Source organism: Trachinotus anak, unplaced genomic scaffold, assembly GCF_046630095.1.
Source record: "Trachinotus anak isolate AG129_WGS33_773 ecotype Australia unplaced genomic scaffold, CSIRO_AGI_Tana_v1 ptg000036l, whole genome shotgun sequence".
NCBI classification, from domain to species: Eukaryota; Metazoa; Chordata; class Actinopteri; order Carangiformes; family Carangidae; genus Trachinotus; species Trachinotus anak.
This window is the reverse complement of record NW_027273887.1, coordinates 147,609-166,819: the sequence shown is the minus strand read 5'-3', so window position 1 is coordinate 166,819 and position 19,211 is coordinate 147,609. Positions and strand designations below refer to the sequence as shown.

General features: G+C 45.4%; 1 protein-coding gene across 5 annotated transcripts; it reads left to right on the top strand.

Moving 5' to 3' along the window:
* Nucleotides 1-276: 276 nt before the first annotated feature.
* capn1b (calpain 1, (mu/I) large subunit b) lies at nucleotides 277-18,980 on the top strand. 5 transcript variants are annotated; one of them, XM_071472225.1, is made up of 23 exons: nucleotides 277-758; nucleotides 2,864-2,893; nucleotides 3,076-3,316; nucleotides 3,855-3,924; nucleotides 8,348-8,466; nucleotides 9,318-9,451; nucleotides 9,950-10,118; nucleotides 11,451-11,534; nucleotides 11,613-11,698; nucleotides 11,778-11,852; nucleotides 12,361-12,521; nucleotides 12,822-12,991; nucleotides 13,514-13,525; nucleotides 13,597-13,808; nucleotides 13,897-13,936; nucleotides 15,079-15,144; nucleotides 15,710-15,767; nucleotides 15,913-15,977; nucleotides 16,144-16,212; nucleotides 16,870-16,948; nucleotides 17,034-17,147; nucleotides 17,638-17,696; nucleotides 17,833-18,980. In XM_071472225.1, exons 1-23 carry the CDS (start codon nucleotides 745-747, stop codon nucleotides 17,857-17,859), a joined length of 2,154 nt encoding a protein of 717 aa, XP_071328326.1. In that variant the 5' UTR covers nucleotides 277-744; the 3' UTR covers nucleotides 17,860-18,980. The 5 variants fall into 5 exon arrangements, with proteins under 5 accessions (XP_071328326.1, XP_071328328.1, XP_071328329.1 ...); XM_071472227.1 differs by having other exon boundaries at nucleotides 277-1,591; XM_071472228.1 differs by having other exon boundaries at nucleotides 277-1,591; nucleotides 2,814-2,893.
* Nucleotides 18,981-19,211: the final 231 nt, after the last annotated feature.

The following is a 19,211-nucleotide window of genomic DNA, read 5'->3' as shown; positions in this document are numbered from 1 at the left end:
AATTTCACTCAGTTTAAGCCCCAGCTAATCACTACACTCACTGAGATCTCAATGGAATTGCAGAACACAACAACTGTGCTATTATCAACTGCTAACAAGCTGATGTTAACTTTAGACTGTTACATACAAATTGTTTTGTTACTGTTCAAAACAATTTTAGTTAATTCCCTAAATACCAAACCACAGAGGTCGATTGCCAACAAGCCAACACCTGCTAGCTCAGGAACTAACTACCTTGTTTAGACAAGCTTGCTAGCTACTAAGCAACATCAGGTTAGCAACCATGCTAGTCAACCTGTCCATCCTAGGTAGCTGAGTTTAGTTGACTGGTGTCAAAGCTAACTGGAGCTAAAGGCTAATATTTACAGGTTGAACTTTATCGAGACTATACTGAAGTGTAACAGACAAACAGGTTATCCAAGAAATGTAGAATCAAGGGCTTGATTGTAGACACTTGAAGGCGATTCAGCTCTGATCCAACAGGCTTCTTCAGTTCTGACTGACTGATGACGCGACCCGGGTATTAGCCTCTGTGGGGTCATAATCGACGAAGTGATGTCACTTGCTTTGTTAGCGGCTGTTGTAACGACAGTCACTGGAGTTGTTGGAGTCACCTCTTTTAATGGAGGCTAACATTTTGCCCCTGCTTCCACACAGTCTCTGTACTAACTGTGCCCTGGACCAGACACTGTGACAGTTTTGTCTGTAGGCCAGCTGTCAATACAAGTGCTGTCCTTTTTTCAGATGCTAACAGAAAAGTAAGTGATACAGCCTTAAATTATTCTTTGTCCAGTTAGCCTCTATGGCTAATTAGTTCAGAGTTAATTTTATAGGTCCACTTAGCTTAGCGTTAGCTTTTAGATTGAATTAGCTTGCAGCCTATTCCACGAATCTCAAATATGGTGGTCTTGACACCTGGATGTAGGTAGTAGGTGTAGCAGTACCATCTTTGACCACATGACATGCACCAGCTGTTATCAGCCCAGATCCTCTGGTAAAAACCAGACTTCCGCGACATGTTCCTGTGGAACCGTACCACGCGTTCCTGTCCCTGTGGCACTCAGTGGCTTGTGTGGTGTTCTGGGACGTTTACCAGAGAACTGTTCCTCAGGCTTTGTGGTGCTACTGCACACGCTGTGGAACGGTTCTTGTGGTACCCAGAGGTGTGTTTGGTATTTGGGAACCCGGCTCTGTACCATAGATTTACTCGGTATCTAGCCTGGGGTGCAGGTCACATGACTAAGGAAATCTCCATCTTTATATGGAAATGACAGGGACTGATCTCTGGCTGTGGCGGGAGATCTGCGTGCTGACGTCACGATGCAGCGGGGTCCCAGCTGTTATTGGGTCAGAACAGCTGGGGGTGTTCGCAGGCCCTTCTCTGCGTCTTTAACGCCTTCTTGTTGGGTGGTGCTGTAGCTCCGCCCCTCCCGCCGGGCGGGGCTCGCCGCTGCACCACAGCATCCACCACAGCATCCAGAGCCACTGCACACAGTACTACGACAGCACACAGTACTGCACAGTAGTACTGCACAGTACTACAGTACACACAGAATCCGAGGCTGAGAGTCGGAGGACTGCGACACACCCGGTGAGTTTATGTGATGGTTTGACTGGGAGCTGTGGTCTGTACTGGTCTGTACTGGTCTGTACTCTGGGGGGGCTGTGATCGAACCTCTGCAGGACAAAAGAAGCTGTGTTTACTGAGTCTGATCAGCTGTTTTCTCTGTTTTCACCTTGATTCAGCAGAAACTCTGAAGTGATTACATCATCATGTCTGTTGACCAATCAGGGGAGCTGCAGCGCCACACACGACGACGAAACATAATGTTAGGTTATGGTTAAATTATCAGTCAGCGGACTTCAATCAGATTATCAGCATTTAACGCAACTGCGCAGTGACGATCATTTAGAACGGACCATCGGTGACGTCAGAGTGATTAGTTGTATTTTACAGGTCCATCATATCAGTAATCAATTCCTCAGAAGTGAAGCTGTAATCTGGTTCCTGTCACAGTGAAGGATCTGCTGCGTTTCAACCACAGAGGATATGAATGTGAATATTCTTTATGTAAAATGTGAATATCGATTATTTATTTATTATTGCAAACTTTATTCTCCGTGAATTATTGTCTGGGTGCCGTCAGTATAAATGTCAGCTCTCCACATGTTGAGCTGAGCTGCTGTTCTGACTGAATGATGAGGACCTGAAGCTGTCTCAGCTGGACTCTGACGTCTCTGTAACCATGACGATATTAAATCTGACGTCTGAGGACATGATTCAGAAAATCACAACAAGAAGTTACAACTTAGCAGACTGGACCCAAACCAGTCAGAACTCACAGCCCAGTCTGATCCCAGTCTGAACCCAGTCTGATCCCAGTCTGATCCCAGTCTGATCCCAGTCTGAACCCAGTCTGAACCCAGTCTGAACCCAGTCTGATCCCAGTCTGAACCCAGTCTGATCCCAGTCTGATCCCAGTCTGATCCCAGTCTGATCCCAGTCTGATCCCAGTCTGAACCCAGTCTGAACCCAGTCTGAACCCAGTCTGATCCCAGTCTGATCCCAGTCTGAACCCAGTCTGAACCCAGTCTGAACCCAGTCTGATCCCAGTCTGATCCCAGTCTGAACCCAGTCTGATCCCAGTCTGAACCCAGTCTGAACCCAGTCTGATCCCAGTCTGATCCCAGTCTGAACCCAGTCTGATCCCAGTCTGATCCCAGTCTGAACCCAGTCTGATCCCAGTCTGAACCCAGTCTGATCCCAGTCTGATCCCAGTCTGATCCCAGTCTAACTGTTGTTGACTCTTCAGCTGTAAACTGGACTGAACCAGACCCTGACCCAGACTCTGTTTCCTCCCAGCTTCCTGCGAGCCCAGCAGACTGAGATCAGGTACAAACTCCTGTATTTTATTACATCTCTTAGCAGTTGTGATATTTACTGTTCACTTCTCAGCTTAGCCTGTTAGCATGCTAACATTAGCTAATTAACAGTAAACAGTCCGGAAACATGATGCTAACACTACTAAAAACCTTGGATTCTGCTGATTTGGTTTCTGATGTGTTGTGGGTCAGGATGTTTGGAGGAGTGTCCGGGCGGATCCAGAAGGACCGGCAGAGGGCTGGAGGCCTGGGCTCAGTCCAGCAGGCTGTTCAATACCTGAACCAGGATTTCCAGGCCCTTCAGGAGGACTGTTTGCAGAATGGATGCCTGTTTGAGGACCCAATGTTCCCTGCAGAACCAGCCTCACTGGGCTTCAAGGAACTTGGACCCTTTACTGCCAAGACCAGAGGAGTGGAGTGGAAGAGACCAACGGTAAGAACCAGAACTGTTCCACTGTAGAACCTGATAGAACATAGACCTGCTGTGAGGCCCAGAACCCCAAAAGCAAACAGGTCCAAGGTCATGGTGATGGACTGGGGTTGGCTCAGGACAGGAAGACCTAAACAGATTCAGTAAGTGGATTTGGAAATGGATTCAGATTCATTGAAGTGCTACAGATCTTCATCCCTGGTCTGAGCCTCGGTCCAGAGGTCTGAGGGTCAGGGACCAGTTCAGACTGAGAGCTGAGTCACTGCGGTTCAGTTCAGAGGAACAGACACACACACACACACGCACAGCATGATCACAAAGACAGATTCTGATTGGTCCAAAATTTAAAGTTGTATTTCATGTTCTTTCTTTGATGTATTTCTTAAAGTTAAGATTTGGATCCATTATTACACCTGTACACACCTGTCCCCTGCACCTCCCTCCCTCCTCACCCCCTGAGGAGGCCTCACAGTTTCTGCTGTGGCCTGATGTGATGTGATGTGATGTCAGACAGACAGGTGTTTGTGATTGGCTGTTTCAGGAATTGACAGAGGACCCTCAGTTCATCGTGGGTGGAGCCACCAGGACAGACATCTGTCAGGGAGCTCTGGGTGAGTCTGTCAGCTTCATGGTTGTGTTATAAGATCAGACTCAAAGATGGCACCCGCTCACCTGGAAGAAGTGAAAAGGTCCTTCTGCACATGCTCATTAGCGTTTCCCTGCTCAGTCAGCTGTGAACAGAGTCTGTGGGGACAGGAGAGTTGCTGCAGTACTGGGAGTGACCACCGGGGAAAGTGGCAGCTTCCTGTCAGCTGGTCTCTTGTTTTCACTCACAATTTGTCTGTGGTTTAAAGGAAACTTCCCTGACGACTGTTGCTAGGAGACAGACTAGTGGTGTGTGTCAGAGAGTAAACACAGGTCAACAGAGTCAACAGACTGATACACACTACCAGAGAGAGAGAGAGAGAGAGAGAGAGTGTGTGTGTGTGTGTGTGTGTGTGTCTGTGTGTCTGTGTGTCTGTGGTGGATGATGGGTTTTAAGCTGCTGTTGAACTTCAGAGCGGGGAGGGAGTTGAGCCTCCTGATAGCCTGGTGGATGAAGCTGTCCTTTAGCCTGCTGGTTTTGGCCCGGAGACTCCGCAGTCATCGTCCTGATGGAAGCAGGCTGAAGAGGCAGTGGGATGGGTGGGTGGGGTCACCTGCAATCCGGAGGGCTTTGCGGGTGAGGCGGGTGTTGTAAATGTCCAGAATGGAGGGGAGAGAGGCACCGATGATCCTCTCAGCTGCTCTCACTATGTGCTGCAGTGTCTTGCAGCAGGACACGGTGCAGGCTCCGTACCACACAGTGATGCAGCTGGTCAGGATGGACTCAGTGGTGCCCCTGTAGAAGGTGAGCATGATGGGGGCTGGGGCACTGGCTCTATTTAGTTTGCGGAGGAAGTACAGGCGCTGTTGGGCTTTCTTGGCCAGTGATGCAGTGTTCTTGCTCCAAGTAAGGTCTTCAGAGATGTGCACAGCCAGGAACTTGGTGCTGCTCACTCTCTCCACTGCAGCACCGTCGATAGTTAGAGGAGCATGCAGGGTGTGCACTCTCCTGAAGTCCACAACAATCTCCTTTGTCTTCTCCATGTTCAGGCAGATATTGTTGTCTTTGCACCACGCGACCAGTCGGCTCACCTTCTTCCTGTAGGTGGTCTCGTCGTCGTTGCTAATGAGACCTACACAGTCGTGTCGTCCGTGAACTTGATGAAGATGTTGGAGCTCTCTCGGTGTGCAGTCGTGGGTCAGCAGAGTGAAGAGGAGGGGGCTCAGCACACATCCTTGGGGGGCTCCCGTGTTCAGAGTGATGGTGCTGGAGGTGTTGCTGCCAGCCCGTACAGACTGCGGTCTCCCCGTCAGGAAGTCCAGCAGCCAGTTGCACATCGAAGTATTCAGCCCCAGCTGGTCCAGTTTGTGAATGAGCTTTTGGGGGATGATTGTGTTGAATGCTGAGTTGAAGTCGATGAACAGCATTCTAATGGAGGAGTCTTTCATCTCCAGGTGTGTGAGGGCTGAGTGAAGGGCAGTGGAGGTGGCATCATCAGTTGAGCAGTTGGACCGATAAAAAACTGGAAAGGGTCCAGGGAGGAGGGGATGGCAGACTTGAAGCACTTCATAAGGATGGGAGTGAGTGCGACCGGGCGGTAGTCAATGAAGCAGGAGGGAGGCGACAATGATAGATAGATGTTGCTCACTGTCTTCAGACTTCTGTCATTACTATAAATAATCGGACACATACAGGATTGTTGTAGTACCTGTTGTAGTACCTGTGGGGCTGATGGGAGCTGTATTTTAAAGTCCTGCTGCTTGTTCACTGAGGCTTCTGCTGGTTCAGGATCGGCTCAGGGTCACATGACACAAAGTCATCCTCCTGCTGACGCACTGATCTGAGACCAGCTGCATACATAGCTGCAGGTCCACAGACTGGGAGCTGTTTAGAGAGAGAAATGCAGCTCTGTGATTGGTTCAGAGAATGGGTGGGGTCACTGAGCCGTGACTCCTGTGGTGATCAGCATCTGATCTATAAATAATAATCAATCAATAAATCAACAAAGGGAAATAAAGAAAAAGACATATCACATGTTTATATTAATGATGTTGTTTACAAAAGAATGGAAAAATATAGAAACTAAAGATTTAATAAAAAAGAAAAAATTACAAATCAATCTACAAATCTGAATAAATCAATCAACTATACAGACTTAGATTATTGTCACACTATCAAACACATTATTATCACCTTCAAAATACAAACTGAAATAAATATGATATTAAACAACAAAAGAATAATAAAAATCTAATGTTACATACACGTGTCTGTTTCACATCACACATGAATGTTCATGAGAAAACATTAATAATCAATATGAAAATAAAGAATCAATCAACATCTGTTTATCACAGTAGAAAATGAACAACATGAATGAGAGCAGTTTCCTCTCTCAGGTAGGTCACACACCTGTGCTCCCAGCATGTACTGGGAGAGGTTCCACCTGTCTGGGATGTAAAGTGTGTGTGTGTGTGTGTGTGTGTGTGTGGCTTTCTAAGAATCAGCTGAGAGAGACAGAGACTCTTACAGCTTTCTAAGAAACACCAGACACAACAGTGCTGTGTGTGTGTGTGTGTGTGTGTGTGTGTGTGTGTGTGTGTGTGAGTGTGTGAGGACCAAGTTTGACCAGGTCTGATCTGGTCTGGTTCAGTTGGACTGACTGGACTCGTTACAGTACAAATATCTCTGCAACAATTAAAGCTGCTGGTGTCCTCCTGGATCTGTGGGGTCCTCTGGTCCATGGGGTCCTCTGGTCCATGGGGTCCTGGGTCTGTGGGGTCCTGGATCTGTGGGGTCCTCTGGTCCATGGGGTCCTGGATCTGCATGGTGCTGAGGGTCAAACACTAAAACATCTGTGGTCTCTGGACGTGACAGGAAAGAAAACAGAGGATCAACATGTGGAACATTAAAGTCTGATCAGACACTAATGATCCTCACATTCATCAGTTACTGCGGTGGAACTGTGGTTCTGTGATACTTTGGTTCTGTGGTTCTATGGTTCTGTGGTTCTGACATGTCAGGTCCTCACAAGCACAGGAAGACGACTGTGTGTGAGTGTGAGTCACAGTTTGGCTGCTCTCCAACAGCAGCAGGGTGGAGTCCTCACAGTGTGTGTGTCTGTGAGTGTGTAGTTGTGTATCATGGTTGTAAACACAGGGTTGGACAGGAATGATCAGTATGTCGGGGGCGGAGCTCCAGCTGTCTGTCACTGTTGTAGCTCCACCTGCTGGATGCTGCTCACACACCAGGTCTGTCAACACAACAGACACACTACACAACAGACACACTACAGCGTGTACAGAGGAGTCCCCTTCATGTGCACAACTCACAGATTAAATAACACACAGGAAGTGACCCCTCCCCCGCCCCGTACAGAGAAACTCTCTGCTCTGACTCAGGAGAAGTGTTATAGAGGATCAAACTAAAGCAATGAAACAAAGATAAATAAAATAAATAAACAGACACATCACATGTTTACATCACTAATGTCATTTAAGGGTGTAAAATATTTAATGTTAAAAAATAATTATAATTATTAAAAAATAATTATAAATCAATCTACAACTTTACAAACACTATAGTTTATAATAATGACAACGCTGAATAACTTTGTGTTGAAGAATTATGTGTCTGATTACACATGAAGGAACCCAGACTCTAAATGTATAGTTTATGTATAATGTTGCAGCAGATTTCAGGAACTGAATCTAATGAGGAGCACCTGAAGGCAGCACTCAGCCCATCACTGCTGACCTCGTATTGATCAGATTATTGATCTGTGAATGGACATCTGCCAGATGGAAAGTCCATTAGCAGGAAACTTTACCAACTTAATGTTGGAGTTTCTAATGTTGTCGTTAATGTTAGCTTTTAGCTTAGCATTAGTGTGTCCCCACAGACCATCAGGCTGATAATGGAGCCAGCTGATGTTCAGTCTGCACATTAACAAGCTGCTGCAGAACAAACATTTCCTGTAAGCCTGCAAGCTCAGAGTCATCATCATCATCTTCATCATTATCATCATCATCTGAGGAGCTGATCTGATGTCAGTGTGTCCGGATAATGAAACATTTAGATCACCACCTTGAACCTGTTGTGAAAGCACAGTCGAAGTGTCAGTTGAAGCATGAGAGATGATAGCAGTTAAAATGTTTGAGCTCTGAAAGCACTTAAACTGGTGAATGAATGAACAGATGAGACCTTTATTTGTCCATTTTAATGTCACAGTGTCAATCATTTCTTCAACATGAAAGTACGTGAAGTGTCGGTTGAAGTGAAGCACTGGTCAGTTGAAGTGTGAGTAGAAGATAATGGTTAAAGCAGATGAAGTGTCAGTCAGCGTGTAGGAACTGTTGAGCTCTGACTGCAGGTGAAGTGTCAGGTGAAGTGTGAGGTTTGAAGATAATTGAAGTGTTAATATCTGTGTGACTCTGGTTGTCTTACAGGAGACTGCTGGCTGCTTGCTGCTATCGGCTCTTTGACTCTGAACGAGCGGCTGCTGCATCGTGTCGTTCCTCACGGTCAGAGCTTCAACCACCAATACGCTGGCATCTTCCACTTCCAGGTGAGACTCCACCTGTTCACATCCACTCACCTGTGTGTCATGATACCTTCAGAGTAACCTCAGTTTCTGTCAGAGCCAATCAGAGCTCCTCGTCCTTTGTGTTGGAACATTGTGGTAAATGAACACTCTGCCTCCATGTTGACAGATTCATGTTTACATCTGTAAACATTATTGTCTAGTTTGGTTTATTGATATATTATCGATATATTTGTGATATATTTATAAAATCCAACATGTCAGAGTTTGTCAATGACACAGTGATAAAGTTCTTTCTGTCCATCACTGGCCACTGTACAGTCAGTGTCTGACTTCATCAGTACATTTTAATGGTTGTATGATGTAGTTCATTGTGCAAATATAAACATATTAAGACGTGTGGCCGTGAGAAGGCTGAGTCCTGTTGGTAGTGATGGCGTCCCTCAGGGAGCCATGTTGGGTCCATTCCTCTTCAAGTGGAGACAACACAACACAAAAAACTGAAGACCTGGATGATTATAAATGATTGTTGTGGCTGTACATCAGTGGACTAACAGGTGGATCTGACACAGTGTTTATACACTAAATCTCATTGAGGAACTTTCTTGCAGATGCTGTTGTAGTTTCCTGCAGCTTCCAGGAGGTGGCACTATAGAGTAATAACTATCTGTAATTTGTCAGCTTTCATGTTTTCTGATTAACGGGGCCACTGGCCAAGTTGTTCTCTCCTGGGGGGGCGGCAGGAAAAAAACTCCTCTACATGTTTGTTAGAGAAATGTCTCAGGTGCAGAGACAGAGATCAGTCACATTTCACTGTAATTCATCTGATTTAATTAAATGTAATAATTTTTCTCTGTGTGTGTGTGTGTGTGTAGTTCTGGCAGTTCGGGGAGTGGGTGGACGTGGTGATCGACGACCGTCTGCCGGTCAAAGATGGAGAGCTGATGTTCGTCCACTCTGCGGAGGGGAGGGAGTTCTGGAGCGCTCTGCTGGAGAAGGCCTACGCCAAGTAAGACCAGCTCAGTTCAGAATCTGATAACAGGTTCAGAACTGAAGAACCTTTAAACTTTAAACTTTCCTTTAAAAGCCACTTGTCACTGCTGCTTCACGACGTTGATCCAACAGTAACATCACATATTCTGCAGACGCATGAAGAGTTTTAATGATGATGTTTTGTTATCATTGAAAACACCAATTAATCAAGAAAATAATCATCAGATGAGTCAGTTACAGTCCTGTATAAAATAATTAGACATTAGCTTCATCTCATTTTGATGCATCTGTAACAATGTAAAGATAATACACAACAGTCACAGTGACAGGGAGACACTGTCCATTCAGCTGAATGACTTTCAGTGTGTTGTACGTTCACTGATCCAGAGTCAGACCACAGAGGAACCAGGAGCTTCAGCAGCTCTCACCTCTGTTTTTAACATGATGACCATCAGTACAGGATGTTTCCTCTATTACACTGAGGAAACTAAGTGTGTCTGTTGTGTGTCTTGAGGCTGAACGGCTCATACGAGGCGTTGTCTGGCGGCAGCACCACCGAAGGTTTTGAGGATTTCACAGGTGGCGTGGCGGAGATGTACGAGCTGAAGAAAGCTCCCAGAGATCTTCATCGTATCATCATCAAAGCTCTGGACAGAGGCTCCCTGCTGGGCTGCTCCATTGACGTCAGTCACACACACTTCACATCATCAATGTGAATCCAGCAGCTGACTCAGTCAAATACGGTCCTGAGATCAGTCCCCAGGCAGCTTCACACCCTCACCGCAGCTGTGTCCCAGTTCAAGGGCCACATCCTTCAGAGGGCCCGGTCTATGAAGGTGTGGCCCTTTGTAGGTGTCATAGACCATGAAGACCAAACTGAGATGAGACTGTCTGGTCTATGAAGGAGTTTCAGTTTGCGTCACCAGCTGTTCCCGCTGTCACTGTTACATCACAAAACACAGCTCCTGTTGCCTAGCAACCCTGACAACACATAATTTTTTTTCCACAGTAACTTGAGGTTTTAGGTTCTTGGTTTTAACAGTTGTACCGTTACAGTTGGTGGGCCAGGTAAAGAAGGACACATCTGAAAGAGCCTTTGAAATGGGACAGTCTGGTCTCACTGCTGTGATGTCATCAATCTTCAGATGACCCTCTGAAGGACGAGACCCTGAACTGAGACACAGGTCATGTGACTCAACGACTCACATGATGGTGGTGGGTCAACAACTCTCAAAGTGTTAACGACCCCACAAGAAGTTAAAAGTCTGTATCTCCCCACCAGTCACCTAGAGCTGAAGAAGCCTTTCAGGTGGGGGGTGAAAGGTCAGGCAGGTCTTCAGAGACCTGGAGTTCACTAAACCCTGATCCTATCAAGGACCTGTTACCCAGACAACCATTGAGTTTAGAGGTTCAGAGGGTCAACCACTATTACTACATATAACATAATGACCACTGAGTACTCGTGTAACAACTGGTGTAATAACTAGTTGAACTGTCTGAGTCAAACATAAGTGACACAAACAACACTAAATATTCAATATCATTAAATATATTGAACAGTTTGTTGGTATGAAGATGGAGTTTAATGTGGAGTAAACAGAAGCTAACTGAACATCTGTACACAGTTAGCTGTAGCGGCTAATCCAGAAGCTAACTCCTGCGTTTGAATTAGTTCTACTTTAATTTGAACTGATTTAAGGTTGAAGTTTGTTTGTGAATCTTTAGGAGCTCTGAGCTGTTCAGAGTTAATGTTGACTCTGGAGCCCAGAGGGGCCCCACAGACCCAGAGACCCAGACCCAGAGGAGCCACAATCACACACTGTATGTTTAATCAGTTTAATCAGAACCTGCAGCTTTTATGATCAGCTGATCAACAACCAAATGGAGCTGAACACAGATCAGTCAGGTCAGGGTTTAAACTGGGTTTAAACCGGTTTAGACCGGGGTCAGGGTTAGCTCAGCTGCTGTTGAGTCTCTCTGCTGTGGTAACCTCACTGACTGTTGTCCGTCCTCAGATCACCAGCGCCTTCGACATGGAGGCAGTTACCTTCAAGAAGCTGGTGAAAGGCCACGCCTACTCTGTGACAGCACTCAGACAGGTGAGCTCACCTTTGACCTCTGACTCAGCTTCAGGTCTCTTCAGGCCTGATTCATGAGCTACGTCCTCCTCTCTGCAGGTGGAGTACAGGGGTCGTCAGGAGCGTCTGATCCGGATCAGGAACCCCTGGGGTCAGGTGGAGTGGACCGGGGCCTGGAGCGACAGGTGAGTGCTTCAGATTTATTCTGTCACATGGTGTGTATGGAGCCGACAGGTGGAGGTGTAACTGTGTGTGTGTTGTCAGCTCCTCAGAGTGGAACTCCATCGACTCTGCAGAGAAGGACGAGCTGCTCTGTAAGATGGAGGACGGAGAGTTCTGGTAGGTTCTACTGTTAGGTTCTTCTGTAAGGTTCTTCTGTTAGGTTCTACTGTTAGGTTCTTCTGTTAGGTTCTACTGTCAAGTTCTATTGTTAGGTTCTTCTGTTAGGTTCTACTGTAAAGTTCTATTGTTAGGTTCTACTGTAAGGTTCTATTGTCAGATTCTACTGTTAGGTTCTACTGTAAGATTCTATTGTCAGGTTCTTCTGTCAGGTTCTATTGTCAAGTTCTACTGTTAGGTTCTTCTGTTAGGTTCTGCTGTAAGGTTCTATTGTTAGGTTCTACTGTCAGGTTCTACTGTAAGGTTCTATTGTCAGGTTCTACTGTCAAGTTCTATTGTCAAGTTCTACTGTTAGGTTCTTCTGTTAGGTTCTACTCTCGGTTTCTATTGTCAGGTTCTACTGGTAGGTTCTATTGTCAGGATGTATGTCAGCCTGAATGTCGTTTACAGGATGAAGATAGTGAGATGTCTACTAGAGTGTGTGTGTCTGTGTGTGTCTGTGTGTCAGGATGTCATTCCAGGAGTTCCTGCGTCAGTTCTCCAGACTGGAGATCTGTAATCTGACCCCAGACGCTCTCAGTCAGGACTCCACCAGTTTCTGGACCACTGTGACGTATGAGGGCAGCTGGAGGAGAGGGAGCACCGCGGGTGGCTGCAGGAACCACCCCAGTGAGTAGGGGGGGGGGGGGGGGGGGGGGGGCTTTTATTAATGGAAGCTAATATTTTTCCATTGCACCAAAACTGATTCAACCACTCTGTGAAGTCCAGATCAGACCCAGCTCAGACCCAGATCAGACCCAGATCAGATCCAGATCAGACCTCAGCTCAGATCCAGTTCAGATCCAGATCAGATCCAGATCAGATCAAGATCAGACCTCAGCTCAGATCCAGATCAGACCTCAGCTCAGATCCAGCTCAGACCTCAGCTCAGATCCAGATCAGACCTCAGCTCAGACTTTCTCTCTGCAGACACGTTCTGGATCAACCCTCAGTATAAGATCTCCCTCCTGGAGGAGGATGACGACCCCGAGGATGACGAGGATGCCTGCAGCTTCCTGGTGGCTTTGATGCAGAAGGACCGCCGTCGGTACCGTCGCCACGGACAAGACATGCACACCATCGGCTTCGCCATCTATGAGGTCAGAGGTCATAAAGGTGTAATGTTCTGATGTAATACAACCAACCACTATTTGTACCACTATCACTACTGTAGACTCCAATAGTACTGTCTCTCTGACTGCTTCATATGATCAGCACATCTTAACAGCTACCCAGAATCTCCATGGCAACCATCTATAAAACCACCGACTGTCTTCACAGAAACTACATTTGTTTCCTCCTAGCCACAACCTACTAACTCCAAACATCAACAATCACATCAAACACCCTAGCAACTAGCTCAAATACCATAGCAACCACCCCAGACACCCTAGCAACCATCTTGAATGCTGTAGTAACCACCTACTAACACAAAAGAAACCACCTCAACACTATAGTAACCATAGTAACCACCCATAACCATCCTAGCAACCAATTGCGAACATCTTAGTAACCATGCAGCAGCACCACAGAGAGCTCTAAGTACAAACCACACATGTTGTGGGAAATGTTTTTGTCTGAGTGTGTTGTGAATTTTCTTCTCTGTTGTGTCTCGTTTGCAGATTCCTGAGGAGGTGAGTCCTTCCACAGTCTGAGCCGCTTGATTGATGTAGCTCAGTAAAGCTAACATCCATCTGTCCATCAGTACCAGGGTTGTCCCAGTGTCCACATGAAGAAGGACTTCTTCCTGCGTCACTCCTCCTGTGCTCGCTCCGAGACCTTCATCAACCTGCGAGAGGTGAGCACCAGGCTCCGCCTCCCGCCAGGCGAGTACCTGATTGTCCCGTCCACCTTTGAGCCCTCGAAGGAGGCCGACTTTGTCCTGAGGGTGTTCACAGAGAAACAGTCGGAGACCGAGTGAGTCAGTCAGAAACCAGACCTTTACTGTGGTTTTTAAGTCAGTCCTTCAGATTCTGGATCAGTGACAGTGTGTGAACCTCTGCAGGGAGATGGACGATGATGTGGAGGTCAACTTTGGAGAAGAGGTAAAAATTCTCTTTTTAAATCACGTTCACTTTGATGTTTTCTCTCACGTCAGAAAATTCACACGCTTCTGTTCAAAACCAGGTCACAGGGTGCAGAAGAAAACACATCACACACCACGTCACCAAACATCATTAAAGTGGGCAATTGTCCCAGGGCCCAGACTCTCAGGGGCCCAGACCCTCCTGTTCACTCCTCATCATTTGTGTCTCTATCATTGATTAATCACACACTGAACTGTCGGGTTCTCCATCGCATGATGTGGTCCTGGTCCTGTAGAGGGACTCTGAGATCTGGTTTTAAGACCTGAACTGTTTCGGTTTTTATTTGTTGTGAAGTTGTTTTATTGTTTGTTTGTCAGTGAACAGAAACTGTTTCACTTCATCATCAATCTGACAGGTGTTTCCTTCAATAATCCATCAATTGTTCAGGCAATAAAATGTCAGGTAACAGTGAAGTTCCTCATCATCACCTGAGGCCTGAGTGAACGTGTTGCCTTCACTGTCAGAGAAAAGTAGGAAAACCAGTAAATCCTCATGAGAGACGCTGGAAGCAGTGAACTTTAAATTCACTGATCATTCCAGCTGTAGGGGTCTGGTTGGGTTGGGGGTGTCATGTACACTGGGGGCCATTTTGAGGCCCAGCAACAACTGTTTTTCCTGGGGCCCCTCAGGAGGTTGATCCAGCCCTGTCTCACACATCATCTTCCTGAATGTTCCACAAATGAGATTAAAATCACACATTTTTCATCACCTGTGTTTAAACATCTTCTTGATACAGACTTGACTGCTGGACATGAGGACGAGAATTACGAAATTATTTTATTTTATTTTATTTTATTTTATTTTATTTTATTTTATTTTATTTTATTTTATTTTATTTTATTTTATTTTATTTTGTTTTTTCACTTCTTTCTGGATGGTACCTTAATTTTCTAGAAAAGTTTTTTCCTGTTAACTTTAAACGAACATCTGTGATCATATCACATACTCTATAACTATTTACTGAGACGCTAACGAGCTTCACTAAATAAATAAAAAGATATTTTTAATCAAAACAAGAGAGAAATGATTTAAGTCTAGTAATTCTTCCATGGCTTTGTGTTGATGACCTTTGACCTTCCTGTCGCTCTTCTTCTCTGCAGGAGGAAATCTCAGAGAGCGACATCGATGACTCGTTCAGGTCCATGTTTGCTCAGCTGTCTGGAGACGTGAGTTTCAGGATCTTCAGTCTGTTCAAATGTCAAACCTGTAAAGTATCTTCTCCTGCTTCTTCTTCTTCTTCTTCTTCTTCTTCTTCTTCTTCTTCTTCTTCTTCCTCCTCTTCTTCTTCTGCTTCTTCTTCTTCCTCCTCATCTTCTTCTTCTTCTTCTTCTTCCTCCTCTTCTTCCTCTTCTTCTTCTTCCTCCTCTTCTTCTTCTTCTTCTTCTTCCTCTTCTTCTTCTTCGTCCTCTTCTTCCTCTTCTTCTTCTTCATCCTCTTCTTCCTCCTCTTCTTCTTCTTCCTCCTCTTCTTCCTCTTCTTCGTCCTCTTCTTCCTCTTCATCCTCTTCTTCTTCTTCTTCTTCCTCCTCTTCTTCCTCTTCTTCTTCTTCATCCTCTTCTTCCTCCTCCTCCTCCTCTTCTTCTTCTTCCTCCTCCTCCTCCTCTTCTTCTTCTTCCTCCTCTTCTTCTTCTCTGTATTCTCCTGAAATCATTCAAATTGAACAAGTGACAGAAAAAACTAAGATCCAGGCTGACGAGTCTGGACCACATTAATAATATTCTCTCTCATCAGGACATGGAGGTCTCAGTGCGAGAGCTCAGGACCATCCTGAACCGGGTCGTGTCCAAACGTGAGTCCACATCACTGTCTCTGGGTGACTAGTCAAAGTGCTTCAGGGGGTTCTGGTGGTTCTGGTGCTTCAGAGGGTTCTGATGGGGGCTGGATGTGGGTGTGGTCTGAGTGTGGTTCTTCTTCTGTGGTTGTTGTTGGTACAGACAGAGACCTGCAGACTGATGGGTTCAGTATGGAGTCCTGCAGAGCCATGGTCAGCCTCATGGATGTATCCTCACTGAAAATAAGTCCTGTCAGTGTTTCCTGCAGCTAGAACCACCTGTTCTCCATTTTCTCCGTTTCTCTGTTTTCGTTCTCCGTTCTCTCTGTTTTCTGTTCTCGTTCTCTCTGTTCTCCGTTCTTCTCCACCTGTTAATTCTTTGACCTGGTCTCAGAAAGACGGCAGCGCTCGGCTCGGTCTGCTGGAGTTTCAGATCCTCTGGAACAAGATCAGGAAGTGGCTGGTGAGTCCAACATCACCTGAGAACAGCTGGACCTCTTGAGGAAGGGGGTGAAACTTTCAAAATAAAAGTTTATAGTTTCACCCCTGACAGAGAGCAGTAGTGAGAACAAAGTAAAAGTTGTGAATCAGAGTACACAGGTGTTGTTGGTACATGATGACATCACACACACCTGAAAACACCTGAGTGGTTCTATGGCAACATTAGTTTATTATCTATGTTTGCTAGTTAATAAACTGATAACTGCTGAAATTTAGCACATTCACTCTGTGGTCACTAACATTTAAAACATCAGATTTGACCCTGACCACCAGGGGCTGCTCACAGACTCTTTATAAACCGCATCATGTGATCTGTATGTGAATCACTGCAACAGGTAAATTAATGTGGTTCTAAAGTGTGAAGGACAGTATTCGGGTACTTGGACTTGTGACCTGGTCCATTGTGGTCTGGGTGTGAAACAGGCTTTAAACTCTCCCTGTTCATTTGGTCCAGATTTGAAAAGTCTAGGTGGTTTTTGATCTGGACCTGGTCTGCTGTGGTCTGGATGGTTAAGTATGAACAAACTGTGTCTGACCTTTCACAATAAGATGTGGTTCTAAAAACAGCATCAGATACTGAGTCTTACCTGTTGAAACCCAGGAGCTGTTTTCTCTGCAGGGGATCTTCAGGGAGTTTGATCTGGATAAATCCGGGTGTATGAGCTCCTATGAGATGCGTCTGGCACTGGAAAATGGCGGTAAATCCTCCTGAACCTGAACATCACAGCATCGCTGAGCCCGGTGTGTTTCATTCCACTGACCTGTGGTGACCTCTGTCCTCAGGCTTCAAACTCAACAACAAGCTGTATCAGATGCTGGTTGCCCGATACGCCGACAACGAGATCATTGACTTTGACAACTTCACCTGCTGCCTGGTCAAACTGGAGGCCATGTTCAGTATGTATGGCTCCTCTCAGATCCTGGACCTCAGACTGTGTTGTTAGAATGTGAAGAACCGACCGACCTGTTGGTCCCAACACTGTTCTGAGATGGTTGTTGTTGTCACCACATCAATGAGAACAAAGCTCAGAGTGTTTGTGTTGCTCATGTGTGGCTTTGTTTCAGGTGTAAATGTGGTTCTGCAGCTGGTTTATCTCCTCTCTGTCGGAGAGTCACTTCAAACTCATTTTAATATAAAAATTAGACACAAGTCAAACTGATTCAAATGAAGATATCGTACAGGTCCTGACTCTCCAGGATCAAGGCTGGACCTGATACCTGAAGACGTTTGACCTCTTGGACCAGAGGTGAAGCGTCTTCAGTTTTAATATAGGACCTGCTCCTCCTCTCTTCATCTCTGGCAGAGCTCATAATTACAAGTGGTACAAAGTGACATGAACGCAGCACAGAGCAGCACTGAGAGTTCATGTTGTGTTTGTGTTTCCAGGAACCTTCCAGGCGATGAACAGAGATGGGACAGGAACTGTGGAGATGAACATCACCGAGGTACAAAAGACTAAAGATTAAACCCAGACACTGGTTTAACACTGAGTCAGATCCTCTGTGTCAGTGAGCTGGAGATTAGACTACAGTCTCACTCAGTGTTCTTACAGCTGCTGTGTTCACTGTCCTCTCTCCTCAGTGGCTCTACATGACCATGTGTGGATGAAGACGCTTCCTGCTGCTCAGCCTCAAAGTGCCTCCGACAGGAAGTTCAACACCACAGCTGACTACCAACCTGAGCGACACACACCCACTGCAGCTGCATCACACTGCAGCACAGCACTGCAGAACTACTGCAGTACTACTAAAATACTACTGCAGTACTACCACAGTACTACCACGGTACTACTATAACACTACCACAGTACTACCACAGTACTGCAGTGCTGTGCTGCTCTGTGCTTATGTCAGCATCAAAGTCTTCCAAGGTCCTTTCCAGTGTACGGAGGCTCAGTGCTGCCAGATCAGAAACACAAGATGAAACAAGGATGTTAGAAATAAATATTCTCAGTGACATCATCATAACTTTTAAAATTTAAGTTTAATTTATAATACATCAGATATTATTTACAGCATTACATACATTTACAAGATGATTAAAAAAATATTTTAAATTTATAAATGCACTGGTGCATTTGGTCATTATCATCATCATTATTATTATGATTATTATTATTATTTTTATCTTACATTAAAGCTTCTAATTGGAAGTCAACTGAGCTATAAAATAATCTACCTTTGTGTTTGTTTTGGCAGCAGTGATTTTCCATACTCTGTATACTGACAGTGTGGTGTACTGCAGTGGAAGCAATACAAAACTACAGTACTACATATTCACAGTACTACATTACTACTACTGTTCTGCAGCATCTCAGTACTGAAGGTTAACCACTGTAAACTCCTGCTGCTGTATTTATTCACTATCTGCATAGAGTTACACTACATCTCAGACATGATGGCCTCTGCCACTATTTATCTATCTCTGAGACTGAGCTTCTGCAGTCATGTGGACGTAAGCCTGTGTCACTCCTCCATCACACCTCCACCTGTGAATCTGGATCTACTTCAGTCCACAGTCAGGTTCGTCTCTCTTAAACCTGCAGGTGAGGTCGAGTGTTTCAGCCTGTGAGTCGGAGCTTTGGGTTCGTTTTCTTCTAAAGACAGTGAAGGCCTCACTAGGTGGAGGCGGTTGATGGAGGCATTCAGGTTCAGCTCGGTTAAACATGTAGCAGATCAGATGGAAACATCGGCTTCATGATTTCACTGATTAAAGAAAAGAAATTATGAGTTGACTGTGTTTGATTTAAACTGAAATTTACACATGCATCATGTGATTCACACATCTGCTCACCTGTTCACAGGACAGGTATGTATGACGTTCTGAGTAAACTTTGGTCATAAATGCATCAAAATGTTTAAAAATAACAATTTCATTTCTTAAATTAATGAATGTTATTATTTAATCTCAGTTAAATTAGATCTACATGGTCACAGCTATGAAGCCCCACAGTGTTCAGA